This window comes from Pteropus medius, unplaced genomic scaffold (assembly GCF_902729225.1).
Source record: "Pteropus medius unplaced genomic scaffold, Ma_sr-lr_union100, whole genome shotgun sequence".
In the NCBI taxonomy this organism is placed as follows: Eukaryota; Metazoa; Chordata; class Mammalia; order Chiroptera; family Pteropodidae; genus Pteropus; species Pteropus medius.
In genome coordinates, this window is record NW_024354550.1 from 732,843 (window position 1) to 749,212 (window position 16,370).

General features: G+C 34.7%; 1 protein-coding gene and 2 pseudogenes across 8 annotated transcripts in view; all 3 read left to right on the forward strand.

Moving 5' to 3' along the window:
• The window catches only part of RNF13 (ring finger protein 13), a 139,792-nt gene that overhangs the window by 28,827 nt on the left and 94,595 nt on the right, over window positions 1–16,370 (forward strand). For 7 of the 8 annotated variants that reach the window (XM_039855073.1, XM_039855076.1, XM_039855077.1 and 4 more), the window contains 2 exons: window positions 6,039–6,168; window positions 11,188–11,268. In XM_039855073.1, the coding sequence (XP_039711007.1) occupies window positions 6,055–6,168; window positions 11,188–11,268 (195 nt within the window). In that variant the 5' untranslated portion in view covers window positions 6,039–6,054. Of the gene's footprint in view, window positions 1–6,038; window positions 6,169–11,187; window positions 11,269–16,370 lie in introns of those variants that run through there. The other variant, XM_039855079.1, reaches the window with a different exon arrangement.
• LOC120596653 (uncharacterized) lies at window positions 1,391–1,509 on the forward strand (annotated as a pseudogene).
• LOC120596659 (uncharacterized) lies at window positions 7,776–7,895 on the forward strand (annotated as a pseudogene).

The window sequence follows — 16,370 nt, forward strand, 5'->3', positions numbered from 1 at the left end:
CACCGTGTATCGGCACGTGGTTACATAAAGGGAGAAGTGCTGAGTTTCTTCCGCTCAAAGTTAGATGTGAGAGGGAGCCTGATTACTGTTATCTTTCTCTGCATAGCAGGTTTCAGTTGGAAGGCTTCAGCACTGGACCATTTGGGACAGTGTACCCTTCGCTTTTGAAGGGATTCTGGTGGTGGAGTTTGGGTCAAGTCCTAGCTCTTTGGTTTTGTGTGTGGCGGTGGTAGGTTGGGGAGTAGGAGTGAAACTTTGGTTCTAGGTGCTATTGAAAGTCAGAATTTTCTCTTCCTGCACATGCTTGGGCTGCATGACCCATGGTTTTGTTCTCTTGTCCCTGAAAAACAACTCAGTGTCTTTTTAGAAACAGAATAAAGCCACTTTGAGCTGGTTCTGTGGTTATAATCATACCTAAGAAAATTAACAGCTATTTAAAAAATGTATCAATGACATGGATGGACCTAGAGGTTATTATGCTGAGTGAAATAAGTCAGACAAAGGTGAATACCATATGATTTCACTTATATGTGGAATCTAAGGAACAAAAAGAACAAACTAATTAAAAACAGACTCAAATATAGAAGACAGTTTGGTGATGGACAGAGGAGAGGGGTGGTTGGGGTGATGAGAGGATGGGGCGAAGGGTTAAAGAAGTACAAATTAGTAGTTGATAGATGGTCACAGGGATGGAGAGCACGGCATAGGGAATGCAGTTACCATTAATATATTGGCTAGGTGGAAAGTCAGAGGAAAGAAGGAGCAATTAGGGGGATCATTTCATTAACTATAAATGTCTAACCAATGCACTGTATACTTGAAACTAATAAAATAAAAAAGAGTATCTAATATCTAGACAATACATTGTCCCTCTTCTTCCTAAACTGTTTATTTATTATTGGTTTGCTTGAACCTTGTGTTTTGCATTTGGATTTAATGTTTCTTATCTCTATTTAATTATTATTTTTTTATGGTGACATTGGTTAATGAAATCCAGTAAGCTTCAACTGTATACTTTAACAATAAGGCATATGTATATTTATACTGTGTGTTCACCTCTCATAGTTGGATTTCTTTCTGTCACCACAAATTTAACCCCCTTTACCCCATCTCCCTCTCCCCCTTCTCCCTCCCTCTTATCTCTGAATATATAACAGTCTCATGTATTTCTTTCATACCATCTCCCTATACTGTTTTGTTTATTCCATTTAATTTTATAGAAATTGGTTCAGTGTCCTCAAGTCACACCTTGTCTTATAGCTTATTTTTTTCTATTCCATGTATTTCTTGTAAATTTGAAGTTAGAGCTAAAGCTTTATTAGAATCAGTTTAAAACAATTTTGGCAAGAATACATCTCAGATGATATAGACTGAACAGAAAGTAGAATGAGTCTACGGCCATGCTACCCTGAACAAGCCTGATCCTGTCTGATCTCGGAAGCTAAGCAGAGTCAGGTCTGGTTAGTACTTGGATAGGAGACCACCTAGGAAGACCAGATGCTGTAGGCATTAAAAAATAAAAAATAAAGGATTGTAAGCTGACAAGGTCCTTGCAATCTGTGAGATCAACCAAGGGTTGCCTCACCTTAAAAAAAAAAAAAAAAAAGTAGAATGAAAATTTGCCAGTTGAAAAATCTAGTTGGTTAGAGTCAAGAAGCTAATTTCAAATAAAATGTCTATTAAAAATTAGTCAAATTCTGTCAAATAATAGACAAAGTTAGATATGATTGGAGATGATGGTAATGGAGACATCTCTAGAAACTTGCTTGGTCGTTCTCAAGGATTTCTTGCATATTCTTTACTGTATACTTCCTTTGAAGAAATGTAACTGTCTTCTGATTTTAGGCATACTCAGAACGGAGAGTCATGTTCTATCTTTGGTAATTACAGAGAAAGGGGAGAGAGGAGGAAAAGAAAGAGGTAGATATTTGTAATTAGCAAGATTTTATTAGGTTTTTCTGTGTGTTCTCCCTTTCCCAACATAGTCGTAAAGAAATGTCAAGATGAATGTGTTCTATTTGGGGTAATGAGAGTCACAACAAACAATAATTTATTGTATTCTATTACAGAGACAGCAACAGTTGAATAAATTCAAAAATGAGAGGCTGATGAGAATTGTAATGGGGACGAAAGGTACAACACTCACTGCATGACCATCAGTAGTTAGCAGTTCTGGTTGACATTCAGTCTCAGTAACTGGTCATAATCTGGCACTGGGTTCACTAGCTTGGTAGGATGATGCAGACTCGGAGCACGGCATATCAACATAAGATATATCTTCATTGAAAAGCTTGCATTCATCTAGGTGCAGCTTTTATACCCAACAGGAAATATATTGGATTGTGACAGGATCAAATGTGTGGATGTGTATCACATCAGCATAGGAAAGGATCATGTATGAAAGGAACCACTTCTTGTAACAGTCCCTGAGTAGCTCTCAGGTTCCCTCAAGGATCATGCTTGGTTTCATGAAACACACCCCACAGGGAAGCAGAGGCTATTTTTGTTTTTGTAAGAAGCTTTTATAGTTAACTTACAGTCTTTCCAGTTTTAATGCTTTCCACCAATTACGAAGTCATTTTTATAATAACTGTTGTTGCCTAGTAATAAATACAATCGACAATTTATATTTTTACCCAGTAATCTAAGTGCTAGAAAAAAGTATCAGTTTCTAAGCTTGTTAATCTTTCTCTCCAAAGACTTGAAGAAGAGAAGATGTAACAAAACAACCTTTTGTGCTTTTTTTGAGAATGTGTTAACAAACATAGACCTCTTTCATAGAAACTGCATATATTTATACATACATAAAATTTTGCATGTAATTTCATAGGATTCCTAGTTTTCCCCTAAATTTACCTTTGAAAGTAGAGAATGTATTTTAGTTTTTGGATAACACGTGAGTGAAGATGCCCAAGTGGTCATAGCAGGCTGCATTCCTGAAATCGTGAGTTGATCAGAGCAAGGATACCTGTTAGATAATAGGGAAATACAGTTGTTCAGGCTGGATAGACTCTGAATGTGAAAAAATTTGCCTCTTTCCCAATATTTCCTTCTGTTGACCAACTGCCTTTCTTCTCCCTACATTCCTCTCAAATTTCTTGTCTTTTGTGAAGTCTGTCTCTTTTTCTTTTGTGAAGTCAGTCTCTTTTTCTTTTCTTTACTTTCTCCCTCTGCCCTTAAATTTAGATATTCTTCAGAGTTTTCTCTAGCTCTCTTCTCATTTTTCATTTTTTACGTTAAGATCACTTTAGTTATCATTTGCGATGATTCTTAAATCTCTTTATGCTTTGGGTAGAGATTTCTGTTTATCACTGCTATTTTCATTTGGGCTTTAGAATGTGGACTTTGGAGGCAGACGGCCTGGGTTTGAATCCTGGTTCTACTGTTATTCATTGTTTGACCTTGGGCAAGTTGCTTAACAGTGCCTGTTTTCCCCATCTGTGAAATGACATCTTACCTTACAGGAAGTTGTTAGGATTAGATGAGTTTAACTCAATAACGTGCTTAGAGCAATGCCCGTTATTTAGTAAGTGATCATTAACAGTTGTGGTTATTATTATTCCTATTCTTAGAGGTATTTTCTCTCTAAACTCTCCCTCCCCATTTCCAAAGTTGGCTGGCAATTCCAGAACATCACAAGGGAAGTCATAGTTCTTATTCAAATTAAGTTTGTCAAACAGGTCAGTGGTCAATGTACTGAATATTCTTCCTAGCAAACTTTATTTTACAAGGATTTGTATGTTTTTATGGTCTGATTTTGGCCAAAAGTTATCTAATGTGGTTGTGTTGGGGTTCTCCAAGACCACCCTCAGGTTCAGTGAGGACTTATAGGACTCAGAATATGGTTATACTCATGAATATGATTTATTACAGTGAAAGGATGCAAAGCAAAATCAGAAGAGAAAAAGGCATATGGGGTGAAAGCCAGAGGAAACAAGGTGTGAACTTTTAATTAAGAGTCCTTTCAAAGTGGAGTTACACAGATTATGCTTAATTTCTCAGTAGTGAGTTATAACAACAAATGAGAAGTGTCTACGAGGGAAGCTTAATAGAAATTCAGTGCGTATGGATTACATTGGGGGCTGTTCATGTAGGCATTCCCTGCCTAGCATGTACTAAAATTTTTGACTCTTAGAAAGAAAACGTGTTAAACATAAACCTCATTGTTTGCAGTTTAGGTACAATGAGCTGTTCTTATCAGGGAATAATGAGAACCCTTCTGAAATCTAAGTTCCCAGATGCCAGCAAAAGGGCCAACCTTGCAAGGAAGCCTTTCTAAGGATAGCAATATTAGGACTGCTATGTGTTTTTTGGTTTTGTTTTGTTTTTGCAGTTTTATAACTTTATTCTACAATCAGCAGTTTTCATTCATACTGTTTGTAGATTTTTGAAAGTGGTGACAGGTACATAGATAACCAGTGTATAGAGCTTGTTTGGTGAATCTTCATCCTCATTATGTTTTCTGGACAGCCACACCCAGCTATGGTATGGAGCATTTCTTATTCCTTTGCCCCGACACCTTTGTGGAGTCTGCCGTCTATGTACACATATGAAGTTCCCATCTCCTTCATGGCAAATGTCTGGATCTCTTTGAGTGCCCAAGGGGAACAATTCTTGAAATGCACTTCGTGGATGTACTTGTAAATGTTGATGGTGTATTCTGTGGTCACTACCTCGTTGATGGCAGAATGGCCCTTCCTTGTGATACTCTTCTTTGCAGGAGCCATTCTGCTAGGCCCACGTTGGAAAGGAAGAGCTTAGGCCTGCTATTATTAACTTTTCTGTTCAGAGGTATATTATAAAATGGATTTCACCTAAGAAACCAGTATCAACAAAGTCAGTACCTCTTAAAAACAGCTTTATAGAGATATAATTCACACATCATGAAATTTATCCATTTAAAGTGCACAATGCAGTGGTTTTTAGTATATTTATAGAGCTTTGCGACCATCGCCACAATCTGATTTTAGAACATTTTTATCACCCTGAAAAAAAAACCCCATACTTCTGAGCAGTCATTCGTTTCCCCTCCCTTAATTCTTACCCCCAGCTCCAGGCAACCACTAACCTACTTTTTGTCTCTATGGAACAAATGTGTACGTTTAACTTTTTTTCACCTTTATTTCATTTCTGATATTAATGGATTTGTAAGATGGCAGCTAAAAAATTATTCAGAGATAGTTTTCTTTCAGTGTGTGTCAGAGAGTTAGGCTTTGAGTCTCTATGTAGTCTTCAAACCCAGAGCCTTACCAGCAGTAATCATAATCAAAATTGGTATGAGTTGGTGGCATTTAATAAAATAATTCTTTATAAAGGTTCTTGTCTTTCCTAACTTTGTTCTCAGCTTTTAAAAAGTATGTTATACAATTGGTTGAGGCTTGCCAGTGAAAGTTTTGACACTTTCTTGGTTAAAATTTAGTCCTTTCATAGTATCTTCTTGCTGTAATATGATATATAGGGATTCATGTAGAGAACTGGATGAGGTTAGAGGTAGTTGCTCTATTGCTATTAGGATACAGATAAGGGAAAAAAATACATATTAAGGAAAGGGAAAAAAGTATTATTTAAAAATAAGTGGCTGTTTTTTTTTTTACATTCTTTGATTTGGGAATAACATATGAAAATCAGTAAATTTACAAGTGATTTTATAAATTATATTTAAAAAATTATAAAAATTCTTTAAAATTTAAAAAAAATTTAAAGCAAAGGTGCTTGTGAATTTTTAAATCATTATTTTGATTGAAATCTAGTTTCCCCCGTAATTGAATTAGTGGACAACCTATACTGTAAACTGAAACTGTGGGAAGATATTTATTTTGTGTTTAAAACACAAGAACGTAGTCACTATGAGTGATATAGGTATTGACTAACCTTGGCTGTTTACCTAAGTGTCCAAATATGTGTAAATTCTTATGCTTTTGAAATATCTTTAATTTTAATGTCAGCACATGTCTATAATTAAAGGAGATATATTTAAACTTTGGGAATTAATACATCAAATGACAGAGCTCATTGTTACTTACCTGCTTATCTTCTAGGTGATTTTACAGCGAGATGCTGCTCTCCATAGGGATGCTCATGCTGTCCGCCACACAAGTCTATACCATCTTGACTGTCCAGCTCTTTGCATTCTTAAATCTATTGCCTGTAGAAGCGGATATTTTAGCAGTAAGTACAGTAAAATTTACTCCTTTCTAAAAACATCTCTTAAAGAAAAGCTTTAAAAAAGTCCTAAATGATGGAATCTTATAAGGTGTTTACCTACAAACGTAGAGGTACTTACACATAGCTGTTACTTGAAAGTGGAGGACCTTACTCATCTTTTTATTGCTTAATATCTAATATACAATATTAAGATCTGATTGCTTAAGATCTAATGTACAAGAAGTACATGATACATGTTGTTGCTTTTGAGAGTGTGTGTGCACTTTCAAGAGTGCTCAGGCACACGTATGTCTGTGCTGTGTATTTATGTAGAATCTTACTGTTTTTCTTGCTAGTTAATATTTCATTATGACTTGGATAATGATATTTTTTAAATTGTACAGGATGTCCACAGAAAATTTAAACCTAAGAGTAGTATTTATCAGTCACGAGAAGCACAATGGTCTTATCTTTGATAGTGGATAGAAAAGATTTTAGAGAAGATTGCTCCTCAAAACCTTAGGTGTCCTTTCTAGGCTACTGTTTTACTGTCCTCTGATCTAGGAAGTGTACATGTTCTCTATTTCTCATTACTGTGACGCTAGGAAAACAAGAATTAACTCTGTGGGGTATGTGCATGTGTGTACCCATGCACATCTGTACTCTCAGTACTATGCTAAGGATTTATTGTTTTTACTCTATGGATACAAGTGATTTGCTTAATGACATTAGGTGAGAAGTAGAAGGGCCAGAATTGTTGCTGACCAAAGCTTGATGTGATCTTCATCTGTGTTTCTTCATACTGTAGCATGTGTGAAAGGGTCTAGGATCATTGTAGAACTTGAGAGAACCAAGTGGTTTCTATACCTTAGCTTTTGAAGGCATAGCAACTCTAATCCCTCAGAGACTTCCCACCTTCTGTTCTGCTCTTTAGTAGGGAACTGGTTGATTAGATTCTCCTCCCACCTTCTGTTCTGCTCTTTAGTAGGGAACTGGTTGATTAGATTCTCTTCTAGAATAGTTGGGATCTTTTGAGTTAGAATGGAAGTAGAACTGAGTCCATTGCTATTCAACTATCTCCTCTAAATTGGTCCCTGAAGTCCTTGGAATATTCTTGGGATGACTTTTGAAGTGAGGTCATTGATTTCTGGACTGATCAGGGAGTGAAGTTCTCCTTGTCTACCTTTTGTCCTTTGATTTCTTCATTAAAATTATCATTCTCATCCTTCACTCACTCCAGCAGTATATGAGACTGCTCAAGGTGTATTTTTTAATAGAGACAAAATACAGTATTAAGTAGAGAACAGTCAATCGTTGCCATCATCGTTGCCTGTGCTTCAGACAGGTAAGTGTAGAATGTATGTTGGTGTTATCTAGTGAAAGAACTATCAGCAAGGGAGCTGCTTAAATCTGGTCTTGGTGCTGACACTAATAATAGAAGGCTGATATGAATGCAGAGATAGCTGGAAGGGAGTGGGTCGTAAAGGCATGTAACTGGTAAAAAGGAGAACTTAATATTGAGGCTGAGGAACTGGACGTGATAACACAGTCAGTCAAAGGAAATGAGTCAAGAGGTAGAAAATATTACCTCTTCCTTTTAATTGAATAAGAGCAACCCTAAAATCTGGGTTTCCTATGGCCATGCTACCCTGAACATGCCCAATCCCGTCTGATCTCGGAAGCTAAGCAGGGTCGGGCCAGGTTAGTACTTGGATAGGAAACCACCTAGGAAGACCAGGGGACTGTAGGCGTAAAAAAAGAAAAAGATAAATAAATAAAATAAAAATAAAATCTGGGTTTGCAGTAATACAAATTTTAATAAATTGCTATAAGATTGATTCTGGTTCGATTTTGGACAGGTATTAGGATGTTGAAAAGATAAAGTCAGTTTTAGTCATGCAATTTGTATGCCAGATGATTTTATTTTTGGCAGTTGAATTCTCCTGTTTAACTGTCAATTCTGACAACAATATTTGTCCAACTAGTTGGTGAGGTCTAAGAGGCTATTGGAGATCCTTCTGTATTGTATTGCTAACTAATCAGTAAGCCTCCTAGGTCACGAGTAAGGCAGGACTGTGTCTTACTAAATATTATGTTTCTGATGCCTAGTGAGAATTACACAGTAGGAGATCAATAAATATTTGAACTGATTAATAGGTTTTCACTGGAGATTTCATTCTTTCTCATGTTTTCTTTTAATAGCATTTATTCCTTGATACTTTAGATTATTGTTGTTTCTGTTATCAATTCATTCTCTTTTTATCTCTTATCATTTCTCTTTTCTTTGACCCAAAAGGAAATGTGAAATTGTTAATTATGTAGGTTTATATCTAGAAAACCGAAGCTTTAGAATTGGCAGGGGCATTACACTTTAGAGATGAACAGATCAGTTGAATATTTGGAGGCTTTGAGCTGTGCTGTGATCTTATTCTGAGATAGTAGCCATTTTTTGTAGTTTCAGAGAAGATTAGTGGGCAGAGTAGGAGAAAAGCACGCAGTAGATGTGAATGGATTGGATTATATAGCATGGTAATTAAGAGCTTTAAACAGTGGAGTTACAATCTGAATTGAATTCCAGTTCTACCACTCTGTAGTTGCATGACCTTCGACAAATTAGTTAACATCTCTTAAGTCTCACTTTCTTATGAAAATGAAACTATATGAGAGAGAGCGTGGGCAATGGGTTAAGAGCCAGACTGTCTGGATTGGACTTCTAGTTCTTCTAATTGACTAGAGCAAGTTAGTTTCAACATCTATCTCTAAAATGGGGATAGTGATAATAGTGGCTGACTTTATAGGGCTGTTGTAAGGATTAAAAAAGTGAATACCTGTCAAGTGTTTAGCATGATGCCTTAAATGCTCAATAACTGTAACTTTTTAATTTAAATTAAACCTTCTGTTAAGGCTGCTGTCAAAGAGGAGAATTGGTTAAGGAAAAGACTTTTTCAAAAGTAGATTAAAACTGCTATATGTGGTAATCACTGAGGATGGGATTCCAGAGAGGAGTGACTTCATTTTCTATTTCAAAAATTTTAACAGTGAACATGCTTTAATTTTATGAGTAGCAGCATAATACTGAAAAAGTAAGCACCTTTGTGCCAAAGATGTTTCCATTTCTCTTATTCATGATAGGAACCTTTTTTTGTTTGTTTTTAAGCAATGTGGTTATAAGAGGCAGTGTGAAACAATTCTCATTTTGCTGTTAAGGAAAGACAAAGTAATTTCAAAATGGATCTCACTCAATAGTAGAGCTGATTCCAAGCCCTAGTATTACAAGTACTGTAGTTCAAGCTAGATGTTTTATTTCTGAACTTCAACCCAAAAAAGCGAAACTTCTCAGTACAGGAAATGATACAAGAATATTTAGTATAGTTGTAGATATTTCATTTCCTGATTTTAAAAGTACCTTTAAAAATAAATGCTGCCTGAACACATTTGTGTTTTTCTTTGGTCTGTGTTGATCTAGATCCATTTCTATATTTTACAGTAGTGTCTTTGGCCTTAGAAGAGTTGAATGACTCATGTTCAGCACAAATTAATCATAATTGAACTAAATCAATTAAAGAAAGATGTTTTAATTAAATGATACAAGTGATACCATTACCACATTATGTGGTAATGATAAAGCACTTTGTGATTCTAAAGTACTTTGTAATCATAGAGCACTTTGCAGATATGAATTGGTATTACAGTAGGAAATTACCCAGAAGCAGTGCTGGCCTCCAGCTGATTATTCCAGAGTTAACAGAATGGATAGATTCAGTGATCAAATTCAGATGCTTGAATCACATCATTTATTGCACTAATTATAAACATACAGTGTGAAGCATAGGTAAAAGACGGATATCTTTAAGACACTTAGGATAGGGTGCGAGTAGAATGCAGGTACCACACTACTCGAATCCTGTATTACTGTTATTAGTCTGCTCAGTCTATCTCTATGCTGCATCAGCTTTCCTTGGTGAGAGTGTGGTTACCAGGACCTGAGTTGAGGGTGAGCAAGAGGACTTCATAGATGGAAGGTGTCTCGATCTAGCATTTGTTTGCTCTGTTGGAGACAAGCAAGGTATTTACATCTGAACACAGCTATAACTTGCTTTTAACCTGCAGAACTATTTACCTGCAAGATGACTCATGAGGCTAGAGTGGGGATCACCAATAGGTGTTTGATTTAGAGATGACAGCCATCAACTCAGATGTGTGACCTAATCCATGCTTTGTTAATATTTAAGGTTTGTTTGATCCTTCCATCCTTTGCTATCTATACGTAACACTTGCTTTGTTTCATCATTTTTATCTATATTCAAAACAAATGTATTGCCTACAGTTTATGGCACCTATTTTAATTTCTAACACATTGTACACATTTTACCTGTGTTTTCAAAAGTCACTTGTTTATTATCTTTGTTTAGTTTCATCTATTTTTCTTGTTTCTCTTGTTTTCTATATAGCATATTGAACATTCTTAAATATATAGCAAACTCACTTCACCATCATTATTATTATCTTCTAAAAGATAATAATATATATGCTCTCTATGTGTATGTATTTCATTGAGTTTAGTCTTGTCATTGTTTAGATTATGTAAAAAAAAGACAATGCTTTAAAAAAGTATGATTTGATGTTCTTCCTTGCTCTGGGAAAAAGGCATTTTTCATAGCTTGAGCCTATCTATTACATCAAACCCTTATAATATATAGGAAATAATTCTTGCTAGGAAATAATCTGTCTAGAAAATTCCTTGTTAGGGAATTGTCTGTGTGAAAAACTCAGAAAATAGTAGGTGGTTTAATGTTATAGAATTATTGCTGCTGCTTAATAATTGTATGAAATCAGAATCCAATTTAAGCAGTTGTATATGTAGTAAATGGTATATGTTCCTTGCTATTTTAGTGGCTTTGCATTTACAAAGTTGATTTTATTGTGATAGCTGTGATAGTAAGTCAGAATTAATGGAAATGATAACTCAAATAATTTAATAAACTTTTTGTTTTTAGTATTATGTGTAAACTGGTTGTAACTTGTTTTTAATTTTATATTTAGTATAATTTTGAAAATGCATCTCAGACATTTGATGACCTTCCAGCAAGATTTGGTTATAGACTTCCAGCTGAAGGTTTAAAGGTAAGAAAATTGTGATAAATAGTAAGGATACAAGATATTTAATAAGATGATTGTATTGCTTTTTCTTTGTTGAAAGAATGAAAATATTTCTTACTATTCTTATAAAACTCGTACATATACATTTGTAAAGTGTTTAGACTACTCAAAAGGTATGAAGAAGAGAGAAAATTACCTATAATTAAATTATTCTGAACTAGCCACTGTTAACATTTTTGTATACAACATTTTAGACCTGTTTCTATGATATGTGCATATGTATGTGTTTGTAGATATGTGTGCGTATACATATTTACATAAATGTTTATACATATAGTGAATCTCTGTTTGACACTAATAGAAACACTGGTTGGTTACCTGCCTTTTTCACTTCATCGTATATCCAGAAAATCTTTTCATGCTAATAGAGAAGGAGATACATTTTTATTTGCAATGACTGCATGGTTTTCCAATATCATAAAATACTACGAATTTTTGAACATTGGTTTGTTTAATTTTTCATAGTGGATATTTATGTTGTCCGGTTTTTGCTGTTATAAACAGATACTATGAGTGTTTTCATTCTTGTGTATTTGTCTATTTATTTGCATAAGATACATTTCCAAATGTAGAATTGCTTTTTTTATGGAACAGGTGTTTAAAATGTAGTGTATTATATTAAATGAGTTATTATTGATAAGTCAACCTTGCATTTCTGGGATAAATCCCACTTCATAAGGTATGTAATTCTTTTTGTATATTGCCGGATTCACTTGTTAGTGTGTGTGTGTGTGTGTGTGTGTGTGTGTGTGTGTATTTTTTGAGGATTTTTACTTCTATATTCATAAGGGATATTATAGTTTTCTTGCATGGTCTTTGTATAGTTTTGATATTGTAGTAATGCTGGCCTCATAGAACGAATCAGGAAGTGTTCCCTCTTCTATTTTTTGGTAAGATTTTATAGAAGGTTTGTGTTAAATGTTTTCTAAAATATATCAATGAAGCCATCTGGGCCTGGCCATTCTTCGTGGTAGTTTATTGATTATTAATCCAGTCTCTTTAGTTGTTAGAGGCCTACGTAAACTTTCTGTTTCATCTGGCATCAGTTTCAGTACTTTCTGTCTTTTTCTATGAATTTGTCTATTTCGTCCAGATTATTCAGTGTTGGCATAAATTTGTTTAGAGTGCTCCCTTATAATTCATTTTATTTCTCTAAGGGTGCTAGTAATGTCAACTCTTTCATTGCTGATTTTGTTAATTTGAGTCTTCTTTTTTGCTTGGTCATTCTAGCTAAGATTTGTCAATTTTGTTTTTTTGTTTCAAAGAACCAATTTTTTTCATTATTTTTCTAGTTCCTGGTTTATTAGTTTCCACTCTAGTTTTTATCATTTTCTTCCGTCTGCTTGCTTTAGGTTTAGTTTGCTCTTCTTTTTCAAGTGTCTTAAAGTAGAATGTTAGGTGTTAATTTGAATTTTTCCTTCTTTTTTGAAACGGGTATTTATAGGTGTACGTTTCTCTCTAAGCATTGCTTTAGCTAAAGCAATAATAGCTGCATTCCATTAGTTTTGGTATGTTCTGTTTCTGTTTTTATTCATTTCAAAGTATTTTGTAATTTCCCTTTTAAGCTCTTTGACCTATTGGTTATTTAAGAATATGTTGTTTAATTCCCACATATTATTGAGTTTCCCAAAGTCTTTGTAATTGGTTTCTAATTTTACTCCATTGAGGTCATAGGACATACTTTGAATGATTTAATACTTTTAAAGGTATTGAGGGTTGTTTTATGATCTCACATATGGCAAACGCTGGTGAATGTTCCATGTGTCTGCCCTTGAGAAGAATATATACTTTGATGTTGGTGAGTGGAATGTTCTGTAGATGTCTGTTAGTTGGCTTATGGTGTTGTTCAGGTCTTCTCTTGTTGATCTTTTGACAAGTTCTAGCCATTATTGAGGATAAGGTATTGAGGTCTACAACTATTATTGTTGAATTGTCCGTTTTCCCTTTCAATTCTGTTAGTTTCTTACTTCATGTATTATGAGACTCTGTTGTTTGGTACATAGTTGTTTTTAATAGTTATATATTTCTTATTTGTTGGCCCATTTTATCATTATAAAATGTTTCTGTTTATCTATTAAGTTTTTTTGTTTCATTTTAAAACCTATTTTGTTTGATATTGGTGTAGCCATTGAGGCTTTTGTATAGTTGCTGTTTGCATTAAATATATCTTTTCATCCTTTTACTTTCATACTGTTTGTATTTCTACCTATATTTGTTTTGTGTAGACACCATACAGTAGGAACTTAATATTTAAAATCTATGACAATTTCCCCTTTAATTGAATCGTTTAGTTCATTCACATTAACATTATTGACATATTTGGATTTACATTTGCCATTTTACTTTTTGTTTTCTATGTGTTACATGTCTATTTTGTTCTTAACTGCTTTCTTTTGCATTAAGTGAATGTTTCCTACTGTATCTTTTTCATGTTATTGATTTTTTTACCATATTATTTCACATTCTTTTCTTGGTGGTTGCTAGAACTTGCCATGTACATTTTTAATTGTCAGAAATCACTTCAGATATATACTAGTTCAATTCCAGTATTTATAGAATAGATACAGATATAGAAACATTACTTTTATATAGCTCTATTTTTCTTCCTCATATTATTTTTATATAACATCTATATGTTATAAACCTAATGATAAATTGTTTTAATTATTATTTTATATAATTTTGTATTTATTAATGAACCTGAGAGAAGAAAGGATAATAATTATATGTTTATAATGTTATATTAACCTTTTTATTTATCATTTCTGGTTCTCTTCATTCGTTCCTGTGGATTTGAGTTACCAACTGGTGTCATTTCCTTATTTTATACAAATCTTTGATGCATGCTAATTGGAAACTTGACTTTCAGGCAGCAGCTGGAAAGGTCAGGACATTATATATATAGTCTAGCCCTTATCAGGGAGAAATTGAGACCTAGCTGTTTTTGGCTACTCTATGCTGAGCCAGAGGGAATAGTCACTAGAAGTGCTTTTGGTTTTTTTCTTTTCTTTTTTTTTTGCATGGTAGCAGGGTACTTGTAAATGCCAAGCCCCATCAGTTCCCAGAATTAAGGTAATTTGGGAGCCATTGTTGCTTGTACCCTCTGTGTTGAACCCTGGGGTTAATTGCTGTGGCAAGTGCTCCTACACCTGTTAAAAACTGCTTCTTTGTTTAAGACGGTCTTTTGGGATTCGTGAATGCCAAGACCCATTGGCTATCAGAGCTAGGTATTTGATGGCTTGTTTGTCAGATGGCAGCCATAAAAATTGGGGTGCTAAATGTGTGGACACACTCCTTTAATGAATAAGCTGGAAATTTGTATTTATTTTAGCGAGGCAAAAGGACAATGGAAGTGCCCACCAGCTCTTTGGGCTCCGGGCATAATCAGTCAGCAGCTAGTATGTGTTGGTTAGAAGTTGGATCCTCAGACAGTAGCTTGTGGAGTAAGAAGTTAAAACCACTTCCAGGAAGACTGAGAGAGGGGCGATTTTGCCTGTTCCCTCTCTACTGAGTCCTAGATGATAGCTGTGGTGGTGCTCCTGTGTATAAAACTGCTTCTTTGTATTCCATTGTCCTGTGGGGCTCATGATGCCAAGCCTTTTTGGCTTTCAAAGCTAGGTGATTTGGTTGCCTATCCCTCAGGTAGGAGCCTTAAAATTGCAGTGTTGGATGTGTGGTCCCAAACCTTTGTTTCTATGTTGACATCTTGGTCCAAAGTCTATATTTATATTGCTGTGTGACCATTACCACCATCCATCTGTAGGACTTTTTCATCTTTTCAAACTGAAACTCTGTACCCTTAAACAATAAGCCTTCATTTACCTTTCTTCCTGCCCCTTGGTAACCACCACTCCACTTTCTGTCTCTATGAATTTGGTTACTTTAAGTATCTTACATAAGTGAAATCATCTACTCTTTTTGTGTCTGGCTTGTTTCAGTTCACATACCTTCATGGTTCATCCATGTTGCAACATGTATCTGAATTTCTTTGCTTTTAAGGCAGTTTGATATTCCACTGTATGTATATACCACATTTGTTTATTCATCTGTGGATTGATACTTCAGTTGCTTCTAGCTTTTGGCTGTTATGACTAATGCTGCTATGAATAATGTGTACAAATATTTGTTCAAGTTTTTGTTTTCATTTCTTTAGCATATTTGTCCAGAAGTGTAATTACTAGAACATATAGTAATTCTATATTTAACTTTTTTTGAGGCATCCTCATGCTGTTTTTCCACATGGCTGCTCCATTTTAAGTTCCCACCAGCAATGCATAGGAGTTCCAATTACTCCATATCATTGCTCACTTATTATTTTCTGTTTGATTATAGTCATCCTAATGGCTACAAAGTGGTATCTCGTTGAGGTTTTGATTTGCATTTCCCTAATGATTAGTGATGTTGAGTATCTTTTCATGTGCTTATTGCCCATTGTTTATCTTTTTTGGAGAAATGATTACTCAAGTCTTGTGTACATCTTTAAATCAGGTTTATTTATTTATTTTTTGGGAGGAGGGAGGGAGAAGAGTTGTAGGAGCTCTGTATTGAGTCAAGATAGCAATTTGTTACCCTATGTATGATTGAAAAATATTACCCCCCATGCTATGGAGTGCCTTTAATGTCCTTTTTGTCCTTTGATGCACAGAAGTTTTTAATTGTGATGAACCTTCAACTCACCTATTTTCCTTTTGTTGCCTGTACTTTTAATGTCATGTCCAAAAAGTCATTGCCAAATCCAGTGTCACGAAGCTCTTCCCTTATGTTTTAGTTTAAGTTTTATGTATTAGCTCTTATATTTAGGTCTTTGATCCATTTTTAGTTCATTTTTTTATATGGTGTAAGATAAGGATCAGTTTCATTCTTTAGTGTGTAGATAACCAGTTTTCCTACTATCATTAGTTGAAAGGACTGTCCTTTCCCCATTGAATGCTCTTGGCTCCCTTGTCAAAATCATTTGACTATATGAATATTTATTTCTTGCCAACTTGCTCTGGCTAGGATTTCCAGTACTATGATGAATAGAAGTAGCAAAAGTGGGCATCCTTGTCTTGTTCTTTATCTTGGAA